The 19,676-nt window shown below is 33.1% G+C and overlaps 2 protein-coding genes across 3 annotated transcripts; both read right to left on the minus strand.

Annotated features, from left to right (window-relative positions):
• Positions 1 to 2,314: 2,314 nt before the first annotated feature.
• LOC127084428 (phosphatidate cytidylyltransferase 4, chloroplastic) lies at positions 2,315 to 6,968 on the minus strand. Of its 2 annotated transcripts, none has more exons than XM_051024874.1 (8): positions 6,724 to 6,968; positions 6,137 to 6,405; positions 4,912 to 5,102; positions 4,500 to 4,624; positions 3,925 to 4,058; positions 3,122 to 3,237; positions 2,727 to 2,830; positions 2,315 to 2,611 (listed from the first exon to the last, which is right to left on the minus strand). In XM_051024874.1, exons 1-7 carry the CDS (start codon positions 6,928 to 6,930, stop codon positions 2,739 to 2,741), a joined length of 1,134 nt encoding a protein of 377 aa, XP_050880831.1. In that variant the 5' UTR covers positions 6,931 to 6,968; the 3' UTR covers positions 2,315 to 2,611; positions 2,727 to 2,738. The 2 variants fall into 2 exon arrangements, with proteins under 2 accessions (XP_050880831.1, XP_050880830.1); XM_051024873.1 differs by having other exon boundaries at positions 2,711 to 2,830.
• Positions 6,969 to 16,619: 9,651 nt separating this feature from the next.
• On the minus strand, positions 16,620 to 18,458 carry LOC127084429 (tyrosine--tRNA ligase, chloroplastic/mitochondrial). The gene has a single exon (XM_051024875.1). It carries the CDS (start codon positions 18,334 to 18,336, stop codon positions 16,843 to 16,845), a length of 1,494 nt encoding a protein of 497 aa, XP_050880832.1. The 5' UTR covers positions 18,337 to 18,458; the 3' UTR covers positions 16,620 to 16,842.
• Between the last annotated feature and the right edge of the window lie 1,218 nt (positions 18,459 to 19,676).

Genomic DNA, 19,676 nt, shown 5'->3' on the forward strand with positions numbered 1-19,676 from the left:
AATCACTTGGACCTTTCAAGGTTGATTTGAAGTGATTTTGAAGTTTGACCTTTCTTTTATTTTTAATTCAAGTTTATTTTAATATTAAAAATGACAAAAATATTTTGCTTATTGTTTGATCTCCAATCTTCATCTCATTTCTGATTTCTCATTGTTTTACTTTGACTTTCAATGTCATTTGGTCAATACATATGGATTGGTACATGTTGTTTCACCTTATGCATTTTGATCTTTCCATTTCCTTATTCTTTCTTCATCTCCTTCTTACTTCTTCTTCTTTCTTCCTTTTGATCAATGAGTTGAAGGTTGATAAGTTAGCATTGATTAGGGAGACTTAATCTTCCTTGATTCAAATCTAATTCATCTTGATCAATTGATCAAGTGAATGGCTTTGCATTAAGGATAGATTGTTTTCTAAATCATGCAAAAGGCTTAAACCAATACAAGATCAATTCTCATTTTCGTTTTGGCATGGCAAGTTGTTGGAACTTGGTTCACTAATCAAGACTTCTAACTTGTGTTGTTGCCTACATTATTATTGACCGACCTCAGATAGTTGTGACTTCTACATAAGTCCAATTACGATTGCTTAACATAGCGCTAAATTTTCCTTATGGCACACTAATTACTAACACTAACTATTGACAATTAACATTTACTTTTTGCTCTTTACTTTTATGCAATTTACTATTCTTGCACATATTATCCATTTGCTTTTCTCTTTGCTCACTTGAGCACATGTTTATGTTAATGCCATTTGCCTTTTGCTCACTTGAGCACATAATTGTGTATATATTATTATGCTTGTGTTTTGTTTTGATTGTTGAGAACCAAATGCAAGGAAGTGGACTTAGATTCTAGGACATACCCTGTGCAAAGAATGGAGAAATGGACTTAGATTCTAGGACATTCCCTATGCAAAATTGGAATAAAAGGACCTTAATGATGAATATGGACCAATCTCTAAACTCACTCTTGTCCATTCTTGATTTACTTCATGGAACTTTTGATGTGTATGTTCTTGTGTTAGGGGCTCCCACTTGAGCTTAATTAGAGGACCATTGCCATGTTCATCCAAAGTGAAAGAGATCCGGTTTATGGATTGATTTATAGCACTGTTTTATAGTATTTGAGTTTTGACATAATTATGTTATGTTTTATGGCACTGATTTATAGCACTTAGTTTGTATCATTTCATTTAAATGTACTGAATATATACCACTCAATATACATTAATATTATACCAGTGTGAATATATACCACTGATATTATACCAGTCCATGTTATATCAGTTCAATTATATCAGTTTGAATATTGAGAAACATACACCAATTTGACAAACATAAATTGTTGCATAATTGACATAAAACATTGACATGTTCAATACACATTACATAGTTGACATCACACATGGACATGTTTAAAACACATGTGCAATAGACATTACATAATTGACGGGATTCAAAATGACACTATCAATATTATGATAGGCATAATCTAACAAAACAGACGTCATTTAAAATATAATGAAAATCATGTCAAGGTTTATGACAGGATCAAAACGGTACTATGCAAAAAGGTTCAAAATACAATTAAAAGCATTCTTCAACAGACAAGTCACAGTCAAACTAAATGTTCTTCTTTGGTAGCTAAATGCATAGAATCCTCAAATCTAATACAGATAACATTTAAAAATGCTAAAAGCCCTAAAACTACTAGGATTATGAAAATACATATTAACCTATGTTCAACTATGGTGTCTTTACTTCCCTTCTTTGATATCTCCTTGGAATTCGCCTTCAAAGGAGCTTTTGATTTGGACAATCGTCTCTTCTCCTCATCTTTGCGGTGAGACTCGTTGATAGGGTTTGTTGAATCGAATAAGTGATTTTTTAGGTTAAATGATTGTTGTCTCTAAATTGCTTTTTTACTATAATGTTATTTGCACATCAACACCAACTGGACCCTATTTTAAGTGATTTTTGACTTTAACTAATGTTACTAACATAAAGGATTAATGTGACCCGATTTTAAAAATTAAAAGATCAATTCAATCTTTCTAAAACTTAAGAGATCAAATTAGACTCTGGCGTAAAGTTAAGATACTAAAAATATATTTTGACAAAAAACTTCGTGGAATGGAAATGTGGTCATGGTAGATTGGGATAATAAAGAAAATTCCTATCACTCAAGTTTGGTTTTTAAGTAAAATTTCAAAACAAAGAAAATTCTTAGATGGAAACAACCATAACACATAATTATACACACATCCAATCACATAATTTCTATTGTTATTAAAAGTTAAAACCATGGAGAGAAAAAAGAATTAATTTCTTCAAAATCAAGTAAAATCAATGAAATCGTGTTAGATTCTGTTCAATTTTAGAGAGTTCGATTTTACATGCAGTCGGTTTAACTTGAAATTCATACCTAAACCCTAGACCTAACTGACTTTTCCTGTTGTTCCTTTTATGATGAATAAAGTGATGATCATCACAACAATACATCTGGTTCACTCAACAAGATTCTTCAAATTTTATGTATGTGATTGTTGTCTTCTGATCCCAGGTCAAATATCGGTGCATGTCCATAAATATTTACAATCAACTTTCTGTCAATAAAAGCATATCAACATTGTCAGTGTAATGCCACTGAGATACAGTTTAACTATTTTGCTAGTTACTACTTATCAATGATCATATAAACTAACCTGAAGAAACAATTACCTCTGTTACATGTCATACTCCGTAAAGCGGAAGAAAGGTTTTGACAAAGGAGTACGCAAGCGCACCGGTGAAAACATAACTATCCGCTCTGTCGAGTACTCCACCTGCATTAGATGAAATCAATCAAATGTGTTTAATCTTCAAATATATTTTAATGGAGAACAAAATGAAGTAAATATTGAACATGTGTGGTTCGTCTTTATCAAAAAGATAACAATCCTTAAACATCCAAATGACCTGGAATTACTCATTGACCAAATGCTAACAATCTAGAGATGAACAAAATAGAAGGATCTTTACATATTTCTTTTAATTCACTTGTAAATTTTCTTCATAATGAAGGAAAATAAATAATGCATCTCTAACAAAAATATTAAGTAGTAAAGAGTCATTACCATGTCCAGGTATTAGGGAGCCAGAGTCTTTCACCCCAGCATCGCGTTTAATCATTGATTCTGTGAGATCGCCAAAAACTGACCCAAGGAAAGTCAGAATGCCAAGTGCTATTGCGCTGACAAAATCCAGGAAAAACCACAAGTTAATACAAGTGTTAACTGTTCACAGGATATATAAAATTACACATAAAATGTATGAATGTTCATCTTAAAGTTAGACTAACTCAAGAGGACCAATCCTACCGTCCACTTGTGGGGGGACCATTTAAAGCGAGAGCTGCAAAACTCTGCATGGACTAGTCCAACACAGAAATTGTTTGCACCTAGCGAGATTCGAACTTGAGACCTTGAGAGGAGCACACTCTCAAGATCCAAACCTTTACCAAAATCCAACACCTGGGGGGTTTCATCTTAAACAGAATGAAGCCTACTCATGAGCAGATCTATGCATATACACTACATAACCGATTAAGTTCAAGAACTAGGTGACAACAGGAAGACACCTGATTCTAGAGAAAGCAGGGTGATCAACAATAACAATAGTACCATCGACAATATGCTAACGCCATAAATCTTCATCATGGCACTAATACTGAATGCCAGCATGTCTAGAAACTTTGTATTCTCTAGTTGGAAAAGTTTTTCCTATAAGTAGACGACCATTACATAAGTTGACTTTTATGTGATTTCTCCACACTAATCATCCAATTTCATCAAAATAACATAATAAATATAAAATAAATACTATGCAAAGCACTACTGACAATTTATCGAGCTAATACTTAGAGAAGGGGTAAGTGTACCTTAATGGTGATGCTGGCCAGCTGAAGACTTTTGAAAGGACAAGGGAAGTAGCTATACAACCACAAAATCCTACAATAGTACCCTCCCATGTCTTCTTTGGACTTATACTAGTAAGTGGCGTTCTGCCAAATGCCTGCATGAAGATACAAAAAGAAATTTCACAGTTGAAGACTTAGACTAATTAAGCACGTAAGATCAACAACCACCAAGGGTTGGTCGGGGTTGGTCTAGTGGTAGAGGCTTGGGTCCTGAGAGTGTGCTCCTCTCAAGGTCTCGGGTTCAAATTCTGCTAGGTACAAACAATTCTTGTATTGAAACGGGCCCCCACAAGTGGATGGTGGAATTGGTCCCCTTGGATTAATCAGTCGCAAGACCGGATACCAGGATTTAAAAAAAACATGTAAAAACAATAAAAACAACAAGCTATCTGAATGTGAAATCAAAGAAAAATAATAATTAATATCATGAAAAATTCATAAGAACCAGTTAAGACCGACTTTACAGTGACGAAACAATACTTTTGTGAAGGACAAAATAGAAATAGTTGTTTTTGCAAACTAATTAGCTTGTATACCTTGCCACCAATGAATGCAAATGTATCAGCTGCAATAATGCTGCTTATGGAAATCAAAGTTGCCACAAGACCTACTGTCCAATGAGCTTGACCACCAAGAAGCACAGGCCATGTTGTTCCTAAACCTACAAAACAATAATCTATTAAGGACATATAATTCCTAATTCAAGTCATCTAGCAAAAGGTAAAACAGCATATAAAAATATGCAGAAGTTAGCAAATACCCATATTACAAATGCTCTAATTTCTAAACATCAAATTATTGTATTGTAAAAATTTATTTAAAGATGCTAAATGTTATGAAGCTAAGGTCAGTGTCTGAAACTACTATTTCTACATGGATATAAACTAATAATGAAATGTAGAGCCAGTGAGATTGGTATTTTTTAATTGACGATAGCGAAATACTTACTTGTGTTCAAGGCCGGAGCTGCTAAACCACATCGAAGCTTAACCCAAAAACTTGGAAGGTATCCACAATAAAATAGCCCAAAGATGGCACTGGTTAGCTGTGCAAAACGGGCATTTCCTCTTTGCACGAGTAACGCCATCGCCAAAACAAAAGCAGCAGAAGTCACAGAAACATCAATATGACCACGATACCTGACATGAATCGGAAATAGATACTGATAAATCAGCAAGCAACATCAATCAGTCTTCCATGCGTGAAGAAATGGACGTAAAAGTCTTTAAGATGCTCTCTTCACAAGCTTTCTCAAGATACAGATAAAAGCCAAGAAACCTTATAAATAAGGGAAAACATAGATTACACCAGAAGTTTGGGACATTTCAAAATTTGGTCAATAAACTTTCTTTTTTTTTTACAGATAATCCCCCTTTACATACTGAAATCATCCATTTTTCTGTTAGAGATGACAATTTTACAGCACATATGCCTCATGAAGCATGAACTGATTCACTTGAAAGGGTGTAAACCCATCTTTGCCTTCTCCCCAATAACAGTGGCCAAAATCCTTCATGCACGGGTAATTGATCTTGTTGGTAGGTTGATGTGATGTAGGTGTGCAATGTAGGAAGACCACTAAAGGTTTAACTTAAGCAAATGGTTTATGTTACCACCAAGGTGGATTTCCAAGAAGGAACAAACAACTGAAGAGAATTGTGAAAGGGAGAGCGAGATCGAGATCGAGAAGATGACAAGAAAGGGTGGTGATACTGATGTTGCTATCTTCTACATGACTAAAGTTAACTAATCACTGATATATAGTATCCTGAGTCCTGACCCCTACATGTTGGAGTGTAAGATTACAAAACAGATGGTCCATGTAACTCTCATCAATTCAACTTCATGCATAAACAAAAAAAAAAGACGGAGATTTGTTACTCGTACCTAAGAACTAGAAAGAAATTGCAAGATCAAGGAAAAGAAGTAAAGAAAAGAACCATTTACAGAATCAAACAAAGTTTATTTATCCTTCCCTCCACCATTTTTTAGTTTCATTTCAACTATTGTTTATGATATACACCACAAAGAGTATATATGATATGGAAAAAATCCAGAAAATAAACAGCATTCAAAATGCAAAACAAACATTGCTAAAATTTCATTGGTAAATGCACATGATGCATTCAATTGGAAAATAATGAAAAATATAAGGCACACTGAGTAATCTTACATGACATATAGTGGCATCAAGGCACAAATGACAGAGCAGACTCGTGACACGTATAGCGGAGGAGGTGTCATTCCTTCGGTAATTCCTTGACTTCCAATCAATTCAAAATATTCACGTGAACCAGCAAAGACAGCTGCCGCCATGGCTGCCGCAAAAACCCATCCTCCGGCCAAAATAATAGCACCGGCAGAAATCCCAATGCCAAGTCCAAAAACAACTCTGTTCTTAAGCTGACTACCCTGTTGTTGAGATTTCAAGAGCAAATCCTCCTACAATAGAAAACCAAGGCTTCCATTAACTCCTAACTAACACCCACTTCAGAGATTATATTCCATAACACCTCTGAAAAAAGGTGTGTCATTGTTGTGTTGATATTTTTAAATTATGACTGCGTCTATATGTCTGGGTCTATGTGTCAGTGTCAGGCTCGTGTCTGGGTCTATGTATCAGTGTCGAGGTCGTGTCTGGGGTGTCGGTGTTTCATAACTATAATCTCTAACAAATATTGCAGAACCAAATGAAAGGAATCCTAATATATAGTTTCTTGAATTTAAACGATGAATTGAATGGCGAGCGAGTGCACTTACCTTTAGGGCATTGAGTGGAGGAACCCGGTCCGGTTCAGGTTGATGGACGGAGGAAACGATGAACCGGGGGTGAAGCGGTTGGCGAGTGAACCGGAGGAATGGAGAAGGGTGAAGGAGGAGAATTTGAGATTGGGAAGAGAATGGGCGGTAATTGGGAATGAAGTTGTGATGAAGAGAGAGCGAGTTGGTGAGTGCCAATTGAGTCATCACAACGAGTGAATGAAAAAGTGGAAAAAAAATTATTGACTAAATAAAAGGTAGTAGAAGTTAATCCTTCTCAAATTTAATTACGATGGGTCGGACAAATCCATAAAATTCGGTCAAATACATCCAAAAATAAAATCTAATAATATGGATTGACTCAAACAATTAAGTAACTATGAGTTTAAAATTGAAAAATTTAGTTTCAAGTAAATTCATACTCAAATTCAAATTCATTGACCCACTAATCAAATATTTATTACAATTTTAATTATTTTAATAAATATTATATTACTTATTGCAATTTTAACCTATTAAGATTTATTATTTTATTATAATAAATCATAATTTACATTAATTTTGAATGTCGCACTCATTAACTATTTTGATGTTAATTAGTTCATGATTTTCTCATATGTCATGTTTTACACAATCTTTAATTCATTTCATTTTTTTATAATAACAATCCTTAATTTTCTATAAGATATTTATTTTTAATTTATTTTAACTTATTTATAAATGTTAAAAGTATAGGGCTATAGGCTAGAAGAATAATTATTTTATTTTTTATAAAGACAATCCTTAATTTTTTATAATATATATTGAACTATTTAAATGTTAAAGTATAGTGTTATCATATAATTTCGATTTAAGAAAGAGAAATAATTATTTTATTATTTTATAATTAATAAAATACACGTGCATTTTGCACGGATAAATTTATTTGATGTAATATAAACTATATTTAAATACACATACAAATTTAAAATAAATTACTAAATAGAAAAATAAACAATAATCATATAAATTCAATTGTATTAAATAATAAGAAAGAAAAAAATCATAAGATGGAAAAAGAAAGGAAAAATTTAACATTTAAAATTAAAAAGATCTCTCCTAAATAAAAACAATTGTTGATTAAAATAAAATAGGTACTATATTGAGAGTGACTCTTGAAATGGAAAATTAGTTGTTTGTATGGTTATTGAGTATTATCTAATTTAATAAAATAAATTATTAATTTTATTAAAATTAAAAAATAGATTAATTAATATTTTTAGTAATAATAAATAAATAAAATTAATCAAAATGTATTGTAAAAACAAAACAAAAATTAAAATCACATTTATAAGTGTAAATTTATCCATATATAATTAATAATAACCTTTACAGTAAAATTTTATTAAAATACTTTAATAATAATTTGATTTTTCTACACAATTGAATAATAATTTGATTGTTTTAAATATTATAAGAAATTGAAAAAACATTTGTACTGTATAGTGTTAAGGACTATATAGTGTCAAGAGCTCTTGAAAAATCATTGTGTTGTACCTTTTTAAAAGAAATTAAAAATAAAATAGAAAGAAAAAAAATGTTCCAATTGTGAAATGTCCTTATACAAAGTGTTAACAACTAACCCTATTATAAAATAGATTTTTCATGACACTAAATTACAATAGATTTTTCATTACACTAAATTACAACCATTGTGACGTTAATGGTGGTTGTACCTCATTTTTTAACGCGTTTTATTTTTTTATATTTAAAAAAAAACATTGTATTATAGTCAAACTAATTAACCGTGATTATACATTTATGAAATGACAGAATTCAAATCTCAACTCCAATAATTTTTTACTTTTTCGTTATAAAGGGTGTTATTGTCTTTATAATATGATATATAAATTATAATTAAAAAATCTATTACCACGGTTATTAATGTCAACCGTTGTAAAATGTATTACATCTCATCACAGTTTTTGAATACGACTGTGATGAAATTGTTTACTCGTATATAAGTGAATTAGCTCTTGTTTCTTGGCAGTATCGTCGTATCTCTCACAGAAAAAATCCTAAAACATATTTTTTCTCTTCTTTATCATTAGCTTTCCTATTCTACATACAGTATAGCCTCAATCTTATTTTTCATACATAAATGTATTCTTCTTCCTTATTCTCTCATTTTTGTGTATGTTGTTGTATGTTTGACGTAATTTTTACATGATTTTCTTCGTGTTCGAGAATTTGTGATTTTTTTTGTGTGATATTGATGATAAAGTTTATATACCTAGATTGACTTTAATACCTTATAATGTAAGAATTCCTTTCAAGTTTCAATAGAGACATTTGTCGTGGATGCTTCTGTCCTGGACCAGCCATAGGCCCAATAGGTGAAAGGCCTAATTGTCGATCCAAAGTCATAAGGTGGTGAAGGTACATTGCACTCGCGGTCTCTGGGCTTATATTTGATCTACATTACAAATCATCCTTCATCGTTGGATTTTATACCAAATCTTCGCATACCACTCCGAAAAGCAAGAGGATGTCTAACTTGTTCTCACACATAAGGAATCCCAAAAGAAACCTGAGGTATGTTCTAACCACAATTTACTTCCACAATGTTTTTAATTGTGAAACTGATCTGAACATTGAAATGTTAACCTTGCAGGTTAACCCCTCTTCACCGCGTCAGAAGCTTACTCCATCCCAACAAAGTATCATTACACATTTTTTATTCCACCAGATCAACCCCTCTTAACCGCGTCGAAAGCTTACTCCACCGCAACAAAGTATTATTACATATTTTTGATTCCACCACATAACGGTTTCGTTTACAATAACTATTAATAAAATTTAATGACACTTACTTAAATATGTTGTAGTATATCTTCTAACATTAGTTTGTTATAGTAACTATTAATAAAAGTTAAGGACACTTACTTAACTATTTTGTAGAATATCTTCTAACATTAATCTTAGTCTTTTAAGTATGTCTTATAACATTAGTCTTAGTCTTTTAAGTATGTTGTAGTATATCTTCTAACATTAGTATGGTTAAGTACAATTTCAACAGTTATTTCAACAAAATGATTAAAGTTTTTCAAAATTTGTGACATAAATTGTTATTTCACGGTTTCGAAAATCAATCACAAAAGGAAGTATCGGGTCGAATCGTGGATTGAGTCGCTCTCTTTAAGATATTTCGCGGCACTGTCCAAAATTATGCAAAGCAGTCGAACTACCATGTCGCCTCCAGGATAAAATAGCTCAGCTATATATTGTACGATTACTACTTTCAGGGTAAATAATTAGTCTAGAAATACACCATCTGATGATCGTGTCGCCTCCAGGATAAAATAGCTCAGTTATATATTGTATGATTACTACTTTCACGGTAAATAATCGGTCTAGAAATACACCCTCTGATGGTACAAAAAATATTCAAATATGGTATAAATATCACTTGTATTATCTGATATAAGGATCAGTCGTAATAATTTTTCAAACCAAGAGAAATTCCAATAATTCTCCAAAGAGAATTCAGTAATGGTCATTTGACCACTCAAAGTAATTTCTCAAACCAGAGAAATTCAAATAATTCTCCAAAAAGAATACGAAAATTAATACTTATAATTTTTCAACTCAAACGATTAGAAATTAACATAATTCTCTAAAGGAAATTCAAGAAAATACTCGGAAAATTTAACGAGTAGAAAGAAAGAGAGAGAAGTTAGTGTTTCGACAATTATAAAAACACAAAGTTATGATAGTGAGGAAGGAAAAACTCAACAAAATGAGTTTTTGGTGTGTTTTGAAATGAAACAGGGAATTTTCTTATATAATGAAGTGAGCTAGTTAAGATATCTCACTAAGCAAGTTGAGACTAAAGAGTTTTTTTCATCTAAAACATAATGTGGGACTTGACTTAAGAAACTTTTTCAAATTCATCTCCCTATATTGGAATATTGACATAATGTTCCAACAATCTCCCACTTGAAATTAAAAAAAGTGTTTCAGAAGTAACGTCAAATGTTTCTAAGAATGTGCATAAACAAAGGTGTCTACAACTTGAACATATGTGTAGCAAGTAGGATTATGATTCAACAAGAGTCACACAATTGTCTTGAACTTTATCTCAGACATAAAACACGCACATAATCTTTTCTTAAGGTGTATTCTAATAGCCCATGCTTTAATGACCCTACACGTGTATCTCGGTTTAGTGAAGGCTTTAGGAATTTTTCCTCGAAATTCCATAGGAACCGGCTAAGTTCCACAATCACATAGGTGAGTCTATAAAGAGTACTCATGTAGTCTAGGTACTCTCTCATATAGATTATAGATCTCATTAAGAGTGTCTATTATCTCATCAGCTTATTGCTTTAGGATTCATGTTTTACTTATTTATACTCGCATGATCATCTCATATTACTCACAACTTGTTATTACCCATTGAACTTATTTCTTGGGATCTCCAGTCATTTAGGTCGGGTTACCATCATGAGCAACTCATTTCTCTATAGGCATTAGTCTTATCTTTTTTGATGTATTCTGAATTGTCTCTCTAGCTAATCTTTTCGTCAAAAGATCTGCTAAATTTACATTAGTGCGTACATGATACACTCTTACAGCTCCTTTAGAGATACAATCTCTAACAGTGTTATGTTTTCTTCTAATCTAACGTCTTTTGCTATTATAATAATGATTCTCAATTTTTACAATAGTCGTGGTACTATCACAATGGATCAACACAAGTGGCACAAATTTTTCCCAAAAGGGATCTTAGCTAGGAAGCATCTTAACCAACTTGCTTATTCGCTGGCAGACACTAATGCTATCATCTCATACTCCATAGTGGATTGAGCCAAGATAGTTTGTTTCTTTGATTTCCAAGATACAACTCCTCCAGCTACACTAAATATATATTCATTGGTTGCTTTGGAGTCATCTGATAAGGTATTCCAATCTGCATCATTGTATCCTTCAAGTATAGCAGGAAATCTCTTATATGCAAACTGAGATTCATAATCTTTTTAAGGTACCGCATGACTAAATAGATTTCTAATGCTCATTATTAAGTCTACTAGTAAGCCTACACAACAATCATACTACATATATAATGTCGGGTCTAGTACAATCAATGTCATACCTATGACTGCCAATGATGCTGGCAAACTCATTTTGTCTAATATTATCACCAGTGTTCTTAAATAGTTTTACACTTTGATTTTATGGTGTGCAAGCGGGTTTACGGTCAAAGTAGTTATATTTCTTTAAGATCTTCTCCACATAGTGTGATTGATCCAAAGAAATTCTTTGTTCGGATCTCGTGATCTTAATACCAAGGATCGGGCTCGCTTCTCTGGGGTTTTTCATATCAAAGTTGTTTCACAACAATGATTTCACATCATTAACTACATGAAGGTTTGATTCAATTATAAGTAAGTCGTCTACATAGAGACATATGATAGTGTAAATGTGGTTCTCATATTTATAATAAACGCATTTGTCACTTTCATTCACTTTATACCCATTCGATATCATTAAGTTATCAAACTTCTCATGTCATTGCATTTGACCTTGTTTTAGACCATACACATGCATATCTAACTTTCAGACCTTGTTTTCTTGGCCATGAATTACAAACCCTTCTAATTGGTCCATATAGATTTATTATTCTAAGTCACTGTTTAAAAAAAGTTGGTTTAACACCCATTTAGTGTACTATTAAGTTATAAATAGCATTCATTGAAATAACTACCCTAATGGATGTAATTCAAGTGTCTGGAAAAAAGTATCGAAGAAATATATATTTTCTCTTTATCTAAAACTTTTGGCTACAAGGAGAGCCTTGTACTTATCAATCGTTCCATCGGGTTTTAGTTTCTTTTTCAAAACACATTTACAAATAATTGGTTTACAACCAGGAGACAAGTCTACTAAGTGCAAGGTCATGTTAAATTCCAGAGAATCTATCTTATCATAAATAGCTTCTTGCCACAAATTTGCATCCAGAGATGACAAGGCTTCTTGAATATTTATTGGATCTTTTTCTACATTATAAATTGCATAATCAGCCTCATAGTATTTAGTAACTCTTACTTTTTTACTTCGTCGAAGTTTTATTTCTACTTTGTCGTTGCTTTCTGTGCTTCTTATCACAAGAATGTGACTTGATTTAGTGCCCCCGCTATTTCTCGATTTGAGAGAAAATTTGTTTTCATAGAACTCAACATCATTCGATTCTATGATCACTATAGAATTTGGGACATAAAACCTATATGTCTTACTGTTTGTTGCATACCTAATGAATACACATTCATAGGCTTTACTAGCGAGTTTAACTCGCCTCGGATCCAGAATTCTGACATAAGCCAGACAACCCCAAGTTCTTAAATAAGACAAGTCTGGTTGTCTTTTCTTTAATATCTCATAAGGAGAGATCTTACTTTTTGACTTGTGAACTCTATTCAGGACATAACAAACAGTCAACAAAACTTCCCCCCACCAGTTAGGAGCAACACCATAATTGTAACAAGTTCAGTAAGAGTTGTATTCTTTCTGCTTTACCATTCGTTTTAGAAGAGTATGGTGCAGTCATTTCATGTACAATTCCATGTTGTTTATAAAATTCATTAAATAAACTAGAATCATATTCAGTTCCCCTATCACTACGAAGTGTCTTAATTTTCTTACTAAATTAGTTTCATCCAGAAAAGTCTCAAACATAGCAACTTCACAAAAATATCATTCTTAGTGGTTGTGTACAAATTTACCCCAATAGACTGACTAAATCCTGCCTTTTTTCAGAAGAAAATCAGAAACAAGATTCTTTATAATAACAGTAGTATGCATGAGATCCTTCAAGATTAAAGTCTTTTCGGAAGTGTGATTCAGCTTCACTTCTCCAATATCAACAACATTAGTGGTGTGAGCAAGTCCCAACAACACTTTCTTATTCGTGTATGTTTTGAACATTGCACGACCATAATAGACATGACGAGAAGATAAATGTTTATCCACCAACCATCAAATCTACCAGACATGTTGATTTTAGTTATCATAGCAACAAATTCCTGATCAGTCGGGTTAACCTGTGCATTAGAATCATTTGTAGGTTTAAGCATGCTCTTACATCTCTTAGCCATATGACCTGGCTTACCACAATTAAAATATATGAATGCCAGAGTGTCATTTCTTTGAGGTGGTGGTTGTTGCCCAACAATCGGAACAGATAAGGCCCTAGAGGGATTCCTATTCTTAATTCGGTTCACAACATTCTGATTCTTTAGTCATTTGCCAAATGACTTCAGAACTACACCAAATTTCTTTTTGTTGTTTCAAACAACGAAGACTTTTCTTTTCGATCTTGTATCTGAGATTCTTCTTCAATCCGAATGTGAATAATCAGACTTTCAATTAAAAATTCTTTTGTCTTATGGTGAAGCAAATATTTTAAAAACATTCAAACTATAGGGCAATTTGTCAATAATAAAAATAATTTAAAATTGTTCATCTAAACAGATACCTTTTGTGATGATCTTATAAGCAATCTTTTGAAGTTTGTAACATTGAGTCTCCACAGACCTTTCATTTACCATATGATACTTTAGGTAGCGGCTAACGACATACTTCTTTGTTTCAGCTTCTTCAGTATCATATTTCTTTTGTAGAGCTTCACGTACATGTTTAGCAGTCTCGTAGTTAGTGTACTAATCATACAGGTCGTCAACAAGACCGTTCAGAATGTGATTTTTGAGATAGTTGTTCTAATGCCAAAAGGCGATTTCTTTCGTGAGCTATAAATCACTCGCAGCAGATTCATCAATTTTAGCATTTCCATCTTAAGCCACATAGTTCTTACCATTAGTTTGTTCGGATGATCCAGAAGGAGCAACGGGAATATCTTCAGTCAAAACGTTGGCAACTTTCTTTAAGGTTAGAAAAACTTTTCATTTTAAGGTTAGAAAAACTTTTCATTTTAGCTTGCCAACGTTTGAAGATAAGACCCTCAAACTTGAATGGTTTGTCAGAGACAGCGGTCGTAGTATTACCAATAATTTCTTCGATAGTCATGGCAGTTTTTGAAAGGTCTTAAAATTGTTGTTTTACGATTTTGAAAATCAGCCACAAGAAATTATTTGGTTGAGTCGCGGACTAGGTCACTATATTTAAAACGTTTCACGGCACTTCCCAAAATTGTGCAAAGCAGTTGAACTATCGTGTCGCCTCCCAAATAAAACAGCTCAATTCTATACTATATGATTACTACTTGCTCGGTAAATAATCAATCTAGAAATATACCCTCTAATGGTATAAAGACTATTCGAATATGGTATAAAATATCACTCATAATATCTAATATAACGATCAATCATAATAATTTCTCAAACCAAGAGAAATTCCAATAATTCTCCAAAGAGCTCAGTTCTATACTATATGATTACTACTTGCTCTGTAAATAATCAGTCTAGAAATATACCCTCTGATGGTATAAAGACCATTCGAATATGGTATAAATATCACCCGTAATATCTAATATAATGATCAATCATAATAATTTCCCAAACCAAGAGAAATTTCAATAATTCTCCAAAGAGAAATCAATAATGGTCATTTGACCACTCAAAATAAATTTTCAAACCAGAGAAATTCAAATAATTTTTTGAAGAGAATCCAAAAATTAATCCTTGTAATTTCTCAACTCAAAGGAGGAGAAATTAACATAATTCTCTAAAGAGAATTCAAGAAAATACTAAAAAAAATCCAACTCAAAAAACACGAATTATGAGAGTGAGGAAGGAAAAACAAAAAAAAAATATGTGTTTTTGAATGAAACAAGGAACTTTCTTATATAATATAGTGAGTTAGTTAAGATATCTCACCTAAACAACGTGGGACTAAAGAATTTTTTTCATCTAACACACAATGTGAAGCTTGATTTAAAAAACTTTTTTCAAATTCATCTCATAATATTAGAATATGGACATAATCTCCAACATAGTAAACAATAAACAATGTTGATATTATATTTACCAAAATTTTACTATTTTCAACACCTAATTTGATTTTTATAATATAATTACAATTTAACTAAAACCATAATTTAATTTGCTTATTATTAATAGTTAATCATATTTTGTAATATAAAACAAAACACCAATTCAGTTATTATAAACATTTCTAGACTACAAACTACTAATCATTGTTTTGCTTGATTATGTTTTTAAGTATCCAGTTTTAAATTGAAGTATCTCGAACTTTCATATCTCAATACATCCTTAGTTTCTTTTGATTAATAACAGAGCAACACAATTCTAAGGAAAAACTACTATGAATATGACTGACCTATCAAAGACAGGTGAAAATATAAACTTCAGATAAAATGTTTTAAGAAAAAGTAATAAACACAAAAGCACTTATACATATCGTGAGAAGCTAACTACTGGATGCAAGCTTCTCATTACAATTTTTTCAGGAACTCTTTCATTTAACTTCTCTATAAATATATATAAGCTTATAATCACATGTGATGCAAGCTTCCACTCATTGTTCTTGCTTTAATATAAGCATACAAGTTTAACATCAATAATCAGACACGATGAAAGCCGATAAAAACTTCAACTTATTCAACCAACCTTCAAACGAGTCTAGGGAAATTGTTAGCAAACATCAAATTTTCTAGATCTAGTAAGAGGTTGCTGCTGCATGCAGAAGCCAACCATTCATTTCAACTTAAGATAACCATTCAAATAACTTAAGAACTCACTAATTTATACTCAATGTCATTGCCTCTAATAACTCAATTCAACTATGGTCAATCAACTTATCTACTTGTACATTCAATAATCAAGAAATTATGATCTAACTATTTGATTGTCGTATTGCAATGATGATAGACGCTCCAAAAATTAGTAAACAGTTGCGAAGTTTATTAATTATGGAACCAAGTATCAAATGTCATGAAAATTATTCATCGGAAAACCAAGCAATTGAAAAATTGGCTTATCAGTTACACCAATAAACACACGTGTTTGATGAGCAACTTAAATATTAATGACTACCACCAAAATCAAATGTTTACTAAGCAGAATAAATAAAATACTTCAAAGAATATTCATGTAGTAAATCCAATCACACTATTCGTACCAGTACCTTATTCTTTTTTCCTGCAGATAAAAGGAGAACTTTACCATCCACTATATCTGCTGCCTCAATCCTCTTATTCTCACTATCTACTCTGCTATTATTCAAGTACAGACCTCCTTGCTTTAACAACCGGCGCACAGCAGATTTGCTGTCGAACAAACCAGAAGAAACTGAAAGATCAACCAAAGACTGATTCAAAACCTCATCATAAGCTAAAGAACAAGACGGAACATCCTCCGCAATCCCCTCAATAGTTTTCCAATCCAACTTTGTCTCAGATCCCGGCTTCAATGCTTCAGTTGCTCTAAGAGCTTCACTCAGACCATCTTCACCATGAACAAATCGGGTAACTTCTTCAGCAAGTCTCCGCTGAGCAGTATTAGGCACATATCCAGGTTTCTTCGTCTCTTCCTCCAACTTAACAATCTCATCAATATCCAAAAAAGTAAGAATTTTCAAAAACCGAATAACATCAGCATCTGGAACAGAGAAAAAATACTGATAAAACTTGTATGGAGACAAGAAAGATGGAGACAACCAAATTGCACCGTCCTCAGATTTACCGAATTTCGTACCATCACTTTTCAACAAAAGAGGAAATGTCAACCCATAGGTAGCAGTAGCACCTTCTACCTGCAAGATCTTCCTAATCAACTCAGTTCCAGCAGTTATATTTCCCCATTGATCACTACCCCCAATTTGAACATTAACACCCTCATTTTGAAACAAATGCAAGAAATCATAACCCTGCAATAACTGATAAGTAAACTCAGTATAACTCATTCCTTGTTCAGATTCCAATCTCTTCCTAACACTCTCCTTAGCCATCATTGAACCTACTCTAGCATACTTACCAACCCTTTTAAGAAAATCCAACAAACTAAACTCTTTCCACCAATCATAATTATTCAAAACCACCACAGAAGAATCATTACCATTCACATTCATCTCTTCGAAGTTAGGATTTTTAGCACGACCCAAGATTGTTCTAATGGTGTTTTCAATACCTGCAGTGTTCCTCTCCAAGGTTTCGACATCAAGCTCTGGTCTCTCAAGGCTTTTCCCAGATGGGTCACCGACCCGCGCGGTGGCTCCGCCGATCAAAGCAACCACGTTATGGCCAGAACGGCGGAACCAAGAGAGAACAATGAGACCCAATAGGTTGCCCAAGTGTAAGCTCTCGGCAGTAGGGTCGAACCCACAGTAGACTTTGAGGGGTGCGTTAATGGTGTTTGATGAAATGCTTCTGAGAGAATCGTTTGTTATGGAGTCGAGCAACCCTCTTTCTTCGAGGATTCCGATGACACTTCGAGTAGTTTGAGGTTGTTTGTGTTGTTGATGTTGTAGAGTGCAGGTTGTTCTTGTGAAACGGAGAGGAAGAGAAAAGGGGAGGTGTGAAGAAGGAGGTTTGAAAGGGAGGATTAAGAGCTTGGTGGAATGGGAGAAGAAAATGGACCTTGAAGCAAAATTTGTGGCCATAGTTAGGATGATGGTGATGGGGTTTGGGATGTGTGAATTGTGAAGCTAGTGCTCTGGTTCATTATTTTTGTTGGTACTGGTAATCTAGTTCACTTTGTTTTGTGTTCTAGATTTGTTTTACGGCATTAGGATTTAAGAGATTTCTATGCTAAAACTTTTTTATTGTATTAAATTTTTAAGAAAAAATTATAAAATTCAAATAAATTTTGTCACATTTAAATAAGATAATAATAATCTTTTTCATAATAATTATTCCGTTACAAAATCAAAAACTAATAGGGGAATGGAGGTTGCGAAATGCAACGGTAGACTTGAATTTCTGATGCAGTGGATGAAGTGTTAACTTGTAAGGCTGACACTTTAACGCTAAAGTCAGTATATGATTGAGATGAGGGCATGAAGTTTGAATTTGAAATTGTGTATCTAGAAAATTGTAATCACATGTTATTCTTTAGGTGTGGGATGCGGGAAGTCGTTTGATGTATCTTCAACCTAGATCTCATACGATCTTCCCCAGGGTAATACTCATGCACTACAAGCGTTTTGACAAATTGTTGCCATCTTGGGCAGTGGTCGTTGGCCCAAAATAATTGTCCTTCAAGCTCTTATCTCTACTTGGCAGTGCGAGAGCTTTTGTTGTATTCGTCCGCTCACGACGGCCACATCGTAGCTTGAATGAAAAGTCAATATGTGACGTTGATGTTCTTGGAAATGCGCCCATTAAATGTGCTTCATGTTACAAACTTTTTTTCGTACGTTCTGTCATAATGATCTTTGAAAACTGAAACACTTGAGTGTTTCCTTGAGGCAATCTGGACATTGGGAATGCTCACTCCTTTAGATAAGTGACCACAAAATCTCTTGGAGAGTCCGTTCATAGTTTCTTGAGACGTTATCTTTGTTTTTTTGTCATATGCATCTTCACACACTATTTGTTTGTGGCTGAAAGAAGTAGTCTCATCATGAATAAAGAATCAATATAAGATGTTCTTATTTCTTGGATTGACCCAACCATCTGAGGAACTACCTCTACCTTTGCTCGTAAAGGTAGTCTTGAGAGTGTCTTTTTGGATGTAGGTTCTTCTTCGGATTGGGGTGTATTGACCCCGGTGAAGACAAAAGAATTTGCAGTAAGTATGGTGAATGTGACATTCCCTTTGATGAGTGTACCTTCTCGATCATGAGTTTCCATTTTCCCTTCAAAAGCTTTGAAATAGAGGTTTTAAACCACCAAACAATCGCTCATTTGCAATTGCACCTTACGAGTTGGGCATATATTAAAGTCTTATAGTACTGGTGTGAATATCATGGGGAAAGTCATATTTGTCCCTTTTGTTCAA

Source organism: Lathyrus oleraceus, chromosome 5 (assembly GCF_024323335.1).
Source record: "Lathyrus oleraceus cultivar Zhongwan6 chromosome 5, CAAS_Psat_ZW6_1.0, whole genome shotgun sequence".
NCBI classification, from domain to species: Eukaryota; Viridiplantae; Streptophyta; class Magnoliopsida; order Fabales; family Fabaceae; genus Lathyrus; species Lathyrus oleraceus.